At 44.7% G+C, this 10,877-nt stretch overlaps 1 protein-coding gene across 1 annotated transcript; it reads right to left on the reverse strand.

Annotated features, from left to right (window-relative positions):
• Nucleotides 1-8,367: 8,367 nt before the first annotated feature.
• On the reverse strand, nt 8,368-10,448 carry CARTPT (CART prepropeptide). The gene is made up of 3 exons (XM_047753778.1): nt 10,277-10,448; nt 9,789-9,872; nt 8,368-8,905 (listed from the first exon to the last, which is right to left on the reverse strand). Exons 1-3 carry the CDS (start codon nt 10,433-10,435, stop codon nt 8,798-8,800), a joined length of 351 nt encoding a protein of 116 aa, XP_047609734.1. The 5' UTR covers nt 10,436-10,448; the 3' UTR covers nt 8,368-8,797.
• Between the last annotated feature and the right edge of the window lie 429 nt (nt 10,449-10,877).

Here is a 10,877-nt window from a genome sequence, read left to right on the forward strand (position 1 = left end):
TTTGTTAAAAATGCAAATATTTATATAGGCACTAGTTTAAGTACCTAACACACATTAGCATTTTATTTTTCCAACAAACATAAAGGTTGCTATTATTTATATCCCCGTTTTACAGATGAGAAAAACGAAGTTCAGAGGGTTTAAGTAACTTGGCCAAGGTTATTTATCTAAGTAGCCATGGAGCTAGGATTCAAAACCAGGACCATCAAGACCCAGATTCTTTTTTTTTTTTTTAGGGTCACACCCATGTCATATGGACGTTTCCAGGCTAGGGGTCGAATCAGAGCTGCAGCTGCTGGCCCATGCCCCAGCCACAGCAATGCCAGATCCGAGCTGCACCTGCAACATTCACCACAGCTCACGGCAATGCCAGATCCTTAACCCACTGAGCGAGGCCAGGGATCAAACCCACATCCTCATGGATGCTAGTTAGGTTCTTAATCCCCTAAGCCACAACAGGAACTACGGGACCCAGATTCTATGTTCTTGGTCTTTTCAGTACATTATTCCTTCGTGAATCTGTGGATACAAATATTCCCTACACTATACATTTTTCTTCTGCAACAAGATTACTTTATCCAGGGTGACAGGCCAGAAATAAGATTGCTGAAAAGCAAGGCAAAGAAAAATATGATTAGGGTCAAATGCCGGACATCAAGCTCAGAAGCCCAGTCTAGCTTTGGGAGAATCTGTTGTGGTCCAAGAAATGAACACCAGTGTTGGATCCCACTAAGCAGAAAGCAGAACTCGGTACCATTCGCAATGGCCTTGACCCAAGAAGTGTGATTGCTTTGCAGATTATAGTTCTAGATATGCCTACTGTGGTCCCAAAATAGATCCCTGATTTTACCAAAACCAGATTCCACCTATCACATTCTCCCCTAGTGCAAGAGGCTGGATCTCTGCCCAAGATTTCACCCACAAGGAAATGCAGCTGCATGACCTGTTGTGAGATCATTAAGAAACTTGCCCTCAGCCAAAAGCCACCTCCTCTCCTCAAAAAACTCAAATATGACCAGTTCTGTGTCCAGAAGCATCCAGCTGAAAGTGAGGCTTGAAGCATTTGAAGCGTTCCCTTTGTGTAGGACTCTTCCCCTGAGGATATGCCCCGCTCAGTCTGCAGAATACACTAATGTGTGTCTACAAAGGAAAGAAAGAGAGAAAAGGGAATGAGACCCCTAACCTTTCCAGCACCTGTCTCCTAAGCCCAAAAAGACCCCAACTAGATCCCCATAAAAGAAGTGAACGTAGAGGATAAAGCCAAACAGCACTACCACATAGAGCTTTGCCTATGCCCTTCTCTGAGGGACCCTGGATGAGTCGCTTGGACCATATTTCAGAGAGTCTCCTTTAGCTGGTCCAGATTGACCTGAGCAGCCTGGCTCAAAAACCATTGGAGGAGTTCTTGGCGCGGCTCAGCGAAAACAAATCCGACTAGGAACCATGAGGTTGCAGGTTCGATCCCTGGCCTCGCTCAGTGGGTTAAGGATCCAGCATTGCCCTGAGCTGTGGTGTAGGTCTCAGACTCGGCTCGGATCTGGTGCTGCTGTGGCTTGTGGTCTAGGCCAGCAGCTGTAGCTTCAATTGGACCCCTAGCCTGGGAAATTCCATAGGCAGCAGGAACAGCCCTAAAAGAAAAAAAGAAAAAAGAAAAAACATTGGAGTGGCTTCCTTGTTCCACTGTTTCTAGACTCATACCATCTCTTAGTTCTCACCAGAGTTAGAAGAGACAAGGAGAAGATAAGCCTGTGGGAAAACACACCCTCAAAAGGGGAATCTTTCCCGTAAGCTCCCCAGTATTGGCCCAAAGCTACCTACCCAGGGCAGAGGAAGAAAAAGGCCAGAAGTCTCCAGCCTCGCTCACTGCATTAACAGAGGGAGCATTCAAAGGAGACAGCTCCAGCTAGAAAACACGTGGGGAGGACCAGGAGTCAGCCTCATGAGCAAGATTCAGGAAGAAGCCCCTTCCCCAGAAGTCTTGAACAATAAATAGGAGGGATGACTTTCTTCTTATTTTCTATTTTACTGAATTGTTACAAAAAATAGTAATAAAGTTCAAAATGAGAACCAAAAAAAAAAAAAAAAGAATTTTAGAACCTAGGAGCAGGCTTATTATTTAGATATGTGTGGGATGAATGGCATACTTCCTTCTCCCCACCCAGAAAAACTGCCAACTTCCAAAAGAGGTTCAGGATCCTGTAGCTGCACACTGGATCCAAATAGCTAGCAAAATGTTGGCACAATTAGTGTCAAGCTTCCCTGCCTGTTTTGATATGGGACACCCCACTTGGGAGTCTATCTCCAGATGCCCCCAGATGCCTCCTTCTTGCCAGGAGGGCAGAAATGACATGAAGTTGCTCAGATGCAATAGGGAAGCTCATGCAGTACAGCAGAAATTGGCACAATGTAAATCATTTCACTTGAATTTAAAAAAAAAAAATAGTGAAGCTCCTCTTTGTGGACAAAAAGGAGAGCAACATCCCACAACGTCTGAAACAAATCCTATAGAAGCCAGCCAAAAATTCAGAGCAGAAAGAATGATGTAGACTTTCCTTTTATTCTGTGTTCAGGTGCTGTTCATACATATTAACTCATCTAGTTCTTCTTGGATCAACAAGGTAGGATCAAATGAAGGAAAAACTGCCTTTTTAGAAAGCAGGAGTCAGGGCATCCATGGGTTTATCAGACTCTCTCATTTTAGAGGGCCATGTCTAGTTCCTGGTGTCACATTTTAAGAAAGTCTCCAAGGGAGTTCTCACTGTGACTCAGTGGTAATGAACCCAATATCCATGAGGACACATGTTCGATCCCTGGCCTCACTCAGTGGGTTAAGGATCCAGCATTGCCATGAGCTATGGGTAGGTCGAGATGTGGCTTGGATCCTGCATTGCTGTGGCTGTGGTGCCGGCCGGCAGCTGTAGCTCTGATTCGACCCCTAGCCTGGGAACCTCCATATGCCTCAGGTGCAAAGGAAGTCTCTGGGGTACCGAGAAGATATCTCAGTAAAAGTGATCCCAACTCCCAGCTGAGAGACTAGACAGGCTAACTGACAGCCAAGCTGGGAGCAGCCTAACATGGATAATCAAACGGAAACTTACCTGCTTCATTTTATCCTATTACGCCTACATCTACCTCCTCTATCTCTGCAAAGGAAGAGTTCAAAGGAACTCAAGGCAAAACACCCACCTCTGATTTATTTATGAAATATGGTCTGTCTTCACTAAGCCTTCCTTGGTGGGGAAATTATTTTTCCCTTTTCCTGAGGGACATCATTAGCATAGTGATAATTAATGAAAGCCAGTAGCCAGGGTTTGGTAAATTATTAATCGTTTCAATCATCCAGAGAGCAGACAGCCCCTGTGTGCAGCTGTCCTTGGCGACAATGTGGCAGTGCTCTAGGGGACCAGGGATGGTGAACTGTGTGTGTAGCTCTGCCTTTCAGAGTCTGCACCTGCAGAATCAGCCCTTCTCATCCAAACAGACTGGGTTTCCATGCAGAAGTGTTAAAGGGTTGAGCCTGCGAGTAGGTTCGCTGGCAGATGGTGGACACGATCAGATTCTCCCTACAGAACAGCTAAGTGGGAACTGGGCCTGGTCCCAGGGACCTGTTGGAACACTGAGAGGAGGAAGTCGTGGGTGTTTTACAGCAGCCACAGGGATTGGGGGCCAGAGGGCAAAACTGAGAACTGCATTAGGTAATCAATGCCAAAGTGGAGCTGGAGACTGTTTTGAAATGGGTTATCAGAGCCAATGGGTTGGAAACAAATGTCAGGAGCTGAGATACACAGACAAAAGGCATTACAGGCAACCTGGGAAAATAAGAGTGAAGAGCACCATGTAGGAACAGATGAAAGAAGAAATGACCCGGAAAAATTCCCAGAGCAGAGGGATTCAAAGCCATACCAGGTATCTTTCTTCCTCCACAGGTCTACCTGCATGGGTCCCACTTACATAAATCCTTCTTTTTTTTTTTTTTTTTTCTCTTTTGTCTTTTTAGGACTGCACCCGCAGCAAATGGAGGTTCCCAGGCTAGGGGTCAAATTGGAGCTGCAGTTGCCACCTACACCACAGCCTCAGCCACAGCCACAGCAACACCAGATCTGAGCTGCACCTTCGACCTACACCACAGCTCATGGCAACACCAGATCTTTAACCCACTGAGCAAGGCCAGGGATCACACCTGCAATCTCATGCTTCCTAGTCGGATTTGTTTGCACTGGGCCATGATGGGAACTCCCAGAGCCTTCTTGTCACATAAAATCATAAGATCCTTGAGGGTGACAACCTGTTTTCTTCTCTGTTCTACCCTGGAGCCTAGCATAGTGCCTGACATAGGACAGGTGCTCTGAAATATTTGTTGACATAGACTCACAGATACAGAGAACAAACAAGTGGTTATCAGTAGAGAGAGAGAAGTGGGGAGAGGCAAGTTAGAGGTAGGAGTTTCCGTCGTGGCACAGTGGTTAACGAATCTGACTAGGAACCATGAGGTTGCAGGTTCAATCCCTGGCCTTGCTCAGTGGGTTAAGGATTCGGCGTTGCCGTGAGCTGTAGTGTAGGTCGCAGACTCAGCTCAGAGCCCCTGTTGCTGTGGCTCTGGCATAGGCCGGCAGCTACAGCTCTGATTCGACCCCTAGCCTGAGAACCTCCATATGCTACAGGAGCGGCCCAAGAAATGGCAAATAGACAAAAAAAAAAAAAAGATAAAAACTAGTATGTATAAAATAAATAAACAACAAGAATATATTGTGTAGCACAGAAAAATATAGCCAATAATTTGTATTAACTTTAAATGAAGTATAATCTATAAAATACTGAATCACTATATTGTATACCTGAAATGAATATAATATTGTAAATCAACTATACTTTGTTGAAACTTAAAATAGATTTACCGTATGATCTAACAATCCCACTCCTGGGCATATATCCAGAGAAAGCTTTCGATGAAAAGACACATGCACCCCGATGTTCATAGCAGCACTGTTTACAGTAGCCAAGACATGGATGCAATCTAAATGTCCAGCAACAGATGAACGGACAAAGAAGATGTAATATATATACATATATATTATGAAATACTACTCAGCCATGAAAAAGAATGAAATAATGCCATTTGCAACAACATGGGTGGACCTAGAGGTTACCAAACTAAGGAAAGTAAATAAGACAGAGAAAGATAAACATCATATGATATTGCTTATATGTGGAATCTAAAATATGATACAAATGAATTTTTTACAAAATAGAAATAGATTCATAGATATAGAAAACAAACTGATGGTTATCAAAGGGAGGAGAGATAAATAGGACTTTGGCATTAACAGATACAAACTGTTATATATAAAATAGATTAGCAACAAAGCCCTACTATAAAGCATAGGCAACTATATTCAATATCTTATTATAAACTCTAATAAACTATAATGAAAAAATATATATATGTACCTGAGTCAATTTTCTGTACACCAGAAACTAATACAACATTGCAAGTCAACTACACTCCAAAAAAAATTGTTTAAATATTTGTTGAATAGTGAATAAAAGGATGGATGAATAGATACAGCTATCTTACCAAGCTGGATATTGGCTAAAGTAAAGAAATACTGATAAGCATTTTTTCAACGATACCACATCAATTGTTACTCTGAGTGACCAAGAATTTGCTGAAGAATTCACTGGAGAACAGGAAGAGAGGTTTCCAGTATACATCACCATACAGCAAATAACTGGATAAATGCTCATGAGATAAGTATGTTCTTCCCCTAATTCCTTTTCCAAACATCGTCTTCTTCAACCATTCCCCAACACAGCACACAAAGGCTGCCTTCCTCATGCCCCCTTCCCTTCCTAAGTGCAAATCAATAGCAAAAAGTTTTTTCCATATTGCATGTAATAATAATAATAATAAAAAAAAAACCTGGAGTTCCCATCGTTGTCCAGCAGGTGTTTTTGTTTGGTTGGTTTTGGTTTTGGTTTTGATTTTCAGGGCCATACCCGCGGCATATGGCGGTTCCCAGGCTAGGAGTCAAATCGGAGCTCTAGCCTCCGGTCTATGCCACAGCCACAGCAATGTGGGATCTGAGCCTCGTCTGCAACTTACACCACAGCTCACGGCAATGCGGATCCTTAACCCACTGAGCGAGGCGAGGGATCAAACCCACATCCTCATGGTTCCTAGTCGGATTCGTTTTCACCGCGCCATGACGGGAACTCCCGCTGGCATAGGAACAGACGGTCTCTAGGACTCTTACGTGGGAGACTCTATATAGATGATTTCTTTTCTCATTTAAATTTTCCTAATGTTTAACATTCTTAGCCTCTACCACAGAGATTTTCAATCATTAAACATACTAAGACATTCTATTTGAAGAGGAGTTCTAATACAGATAGATGAGAAGGCAAAGTTACTTTTAACAAACCACCTAAGAGTAAAGGTTGCCATCATTCATGTGGAAGGTTATCAGCACTCTGAACTTAAAATCCAGGCTCTCCCACAAAATTTTCAGAAAAAAGCCTTATCTTACCCAGCCCACAGAGTCTCTGTGACGAATCCCCCATAAGTCTATTCTCCTGAGTTGCAGTAAACAAGAAAGGAGGGATGAGATAGTAGGGGTGGGAGTGAGGAGGACGAACAAAGGGGTTTAGAGCAATATTCTTATTATTTCCTTTGAACTACAAACTCCTTCAATGCTTCTTTCAGGGAAAACATTCCAGGGGAAATTATGGGGAATCTGGAGTCCACACAACCTATTCAATGGCGCAGAGTGACATGAAGAGAAAAGGCGAATATATGGAATCAGAGAGATTAGAGCTGAAATCATGATCTAGGACTGAGTGACTTGAGCTAGTTATGTCTCCTCCTCTGAAAAAAAAAGATAATGATGTCTCAGAAGATTATTGAGAAGACTGTCCATGCTAACAGTAACATTAAGAAACCTACAAAGGGAAATTTTGTGGGGGAATATTTTCTAACAGCATACTTTCGCCCTATGAATCAGAGGAGGAAATTTATCTTTTTTAAAATTATTTATTTATTTGCTTTCTAGGGGTGCACCCACAGCATATGGAGGTTCCCAGGCTAGGGGTCTAATTGGAGCTACAGCCGCCAGCCTACACCACAGCCACAGCAATGCTAGATCGGAGCCGCGACTGTGACCTACACCACAGCTCATGGCAACGCCAGATCCTTAACCCACTGAGCAAGGCCAGGGATCAAACCCCAAAGCTCATGGGTCCTAGTCAGATTTGTTTCCAATGCACCACAACAGGAACTCCAAAGGAATTTTATCTTTAACTTCTGCTTCTATGCAGGTGCCTGTAGAGTTCACATTAAGAAAAAGCATCTGTTTCCTCAGATGATGCTGCCTCATAAATATTGCTTAGCTTGGCTTAAACTCCCAGAAATGTGACTTCAGATAGGTACTCAGAAACATTTAAAAGTTCCTAAACTTTACATTTACAATTTTTGTATTTCTTTTTCTTTTTTGTCTTTTTAAGGCCACACAGAAGGCATAAGAGGAAGTTCCCAGACCAGAGGTCGAATCAGAGCTGTAGCTGCCAGCCTGCACCACAGCCACAGCAATGCAGGATCCAAGCCTCATATGCAACCTACACCACAGCTCAGGGTGACACCACACCCTTAAACCACTAATTGAGGCCAGGGATCAAACCCATGTTCTCATGGATTCTGGTTGGGTTTGTTAACACTGGGCCACAACGGGAACTCTGGAGATTTTTGTATTTCTTGAATTGAATCTGTCCCCATTTACTTTCACTTGCTCCTCTTAAAACTATTTACTGAAGTGACTATACTTCCTTGAAACTGAGAACACATCCAAGATTGTGTATTAAATAGGGGGATGATTGGGTCTCATACCCTTGGAGCACCTGAAGTAGATTTTTCCTTCCTTTGGACAAAGAACAACCCCAAAAGAGCCCACTTTTTTTTAAATCAGTGTATATCTTCTAATAGAGAAGTTGTGAAAACAAAGTCCTAATTTTTCAAACTGCTTTTACTATGGCTAAAGTCTGAAACAATTTATCTTGCATTAGTCTCCCTGCTAAAATTAAGGGCTCTAGCTAAAAAGTTTAATAAAAGATATCAACTCAACTCCAACCATTTTCATTTCATCACACACACACACACAAACACACACACACACACACACATCATTGCAATCAAAGAAAAATACGAACGCTTGTGTGGCAAACTCCTAATTAATGATGAAAACTTCTTGGAGCCACAGCGGAACAGTTCTCCCAACAGACTCTATTTTTAAAATATTTGTCATTGCAAACAACAGTATGATTAATCCCACCCTTCCTACTTAAAGTACTTATGCAGAAACAACAATGCACTATGAGCAATTATGAAAAACACTTTATTATGTATAGTTTGTACATGCTTCAATTTGTGATGCTTGGGGTAATTTAGTTTCCAGGTTGTGATGTCATCTACCAAGATTCACTAGATCTAGTTTCATCCTGCCATGCCACCTACAAAATACAAATTTCGAGGTGAAGTTCCCCTTCTTTACTCAAATATACGCTAAAGTTTGTCAGGCAGATAAAATAAGAATTCTTTGCACACATATCAACACCATACAAGGCATTACTGTTCACACAGAAACGTCTAATGTGTTCTTTTATTTGGAAACAGCCAGGAAAAGAGCCCCTTTTCCTCAAAGGAAAATACAAAATTTGTTGCTAAAGCCAGGGATGAAAGTAAGGTCGTCTGGGGAAAGTGGGGTGTGTGTGTGTGGGGGGGGGGTACTTAAGGAGAAGGGTGGACGTCTCATAAGCACTTCAGGAGGAAGGAATTGCAGGAGGTTCCTCGGGGACAGTCACACAGCTTCCCGATTCTAGCTCCTTTTCGCACGGCGCACTGCTCTCCTGCGTCACACTGCAAGCAACACAATGTGTAACCATCCCACTTGAGCAAACCCATGCTCCCAGCAGGCACATCTCTCCATCAACAGTTTTTGCCTCGTGGAAGAGCTGGATGGACCCTGTCACCATCACAATGGGTCTAAGTATAGTCAGGCCTGAAATGCCGAGAGCCTTGTGTTTATAATCCCAGTGAGAGACCATAAAAAGACAGATATTTAAATTATTGAGCCCCTCCTACTTTCTTCTACATTTTGTGGGAAAGTGACATTTTCTAGCTCATTTAGTTTCTCATCCAAAAGATAAAAAAATCAAGTAGACATGTTAACTAAGAAATGAACAACAGACTATATATTTTCATCACCCCTGCTCCCTGTGTCCCCCCTCCTTATCCCAAGAAGAAAGATTTCAGTGTGGGGTGTGTGTGTGTGTGTGTGTGTGTGTGTGTGTGTGCGCGTGCGTGTGTTTGTATGCATTGGGATTTTTTATCCTAGAACTTAGATTTTTAAAAACTGGCAGTGCTCCGGAAGTCAGGAAGAAAATTGGAGGGAAAGAAACTTACTAGACTTAATTCTCTGGTCCTTCCAACTCAGAGAATTCTTCATGAAGTTAAAAAAATTAAAAGCACATTTTCAGGAAATACTCCTTTTCACACAGACCCAAGAGCTGATTCCTGGCACAACCTGTCCCATCCTCCAAAACAGCCCAACCTGGTCTTTAACCTTAGAGACCAAGGGGCAAGGGCCGGCAGTGGAAATAAATAAAGGGGAGCCCACAGAATTCTGCAAACCCATTGTATGAATTATTAGCCACATCCTGGGGAGAAGGCTGTGTGTAAAACTCAAGTTGGTGTATTTCATCTTGGAAAAACATGAAGAGGGGTGACCTCAAAGCCTTACCATAGGGACTTGGCCATACTTCTTCTCATAAATCGGGATACGTTTACTCTTGAGCTTCTTCAGGACTTCCTGCAGCGCTTCAATCTGCAACACACCGCCCACGGAGCCCCAAGTTGCCACCTTGGCTGTGAGCCCAGACCAGGTGCTCACCTCCAGCCCTTGTTATAAGGAGCCCGGGAATCACACACATTCCTTCAGGGGACTCCACAAAGAGGGCCGCTTAAGAGATAGAAACTTAGCGCTGTCCCACGTACTGACCGCAGGTCCGGGAACCGCGGAGACTCCTGTTGCTCCGAGGAGCTGGGATAAGGGATCCGCTCTACAGACTATCGGGAGCCTGAGGGCTGGAGACATTCTTCAGGTGACAGCGGGAGTCGGGACTCTGCGCCCATCTCCCCGCGCCCTGCCTCTGGGGAAAGGGGTAGGGAGGCGGGGAGCAAGGGACCTCGCGGCAGCCCAGGGAAGTCTGAGGCAAGGGGGATACCGACCAGCTCCTTCTCATGGGAGGCATCCTCCACGGCAGAGTAGATGTCCAGGGCTCGCGGCTGGAGCTCGGCATCCTCCTGGGCAAGGGCGCCCAGCAGAGGTAGCAGCAGCAGCAGGGCGGCACCTAGCAGGGGCAGCAGCCGCAGGCGGGGGCTCTCCATGGTGCTGAAACTCGGCGCTGCTGGGGCGCCCGATGCTCCTGCCTTTTATAGTGAGCAAGAGCCGGGGCGCAGGGAAGAGGGGGGTGGCGAGGAAGGAAGGGGCTGTGGAGGAGGGTCCAGGTCAACCGTCTGTAGGCAGCGCTTCACCGCCGCTTGACGTCAATGCCCGCCGGGCTCCAGGCGCGCCGGAACGAGGCTCGGCGCACAGATGGGCAAGAGTGCGGAGAACAGGGACCCCGCGCCCCCAAGGGCTGTCAGCCCCGAGGCAAGGGACGCTCTCCAAGGGGCCAGAGCTGAAGTTGAGGGCGAGAGGTGAGGGATGGAGAGTAGAGGGGACTAGGAAATGAAAAATGCCTTCAAGTCAAGACACCGAAAGGAGTCGCTCCCCATCATTTAGCAGCAGCAGCAGCAGCAGCAGCACAATCCACCTCACCAGCCCTGT

Source organism: Phacochoerus africanus, chromosome 1 (genome assembly GCF_016906955.1).
Source record: "Phacochoerus africanus isolate WHEZ1 chromosome 1, ROS_Pafr_v1, whole genome shotgun sequence".
Taxonomy (NCBI): domain Eukaryota; kingdom Metazoa; phylum Chordata; class Mammalia; order Artiodactyla; family Suidae; genus Phacochoerus; species Phacochoerus africanus.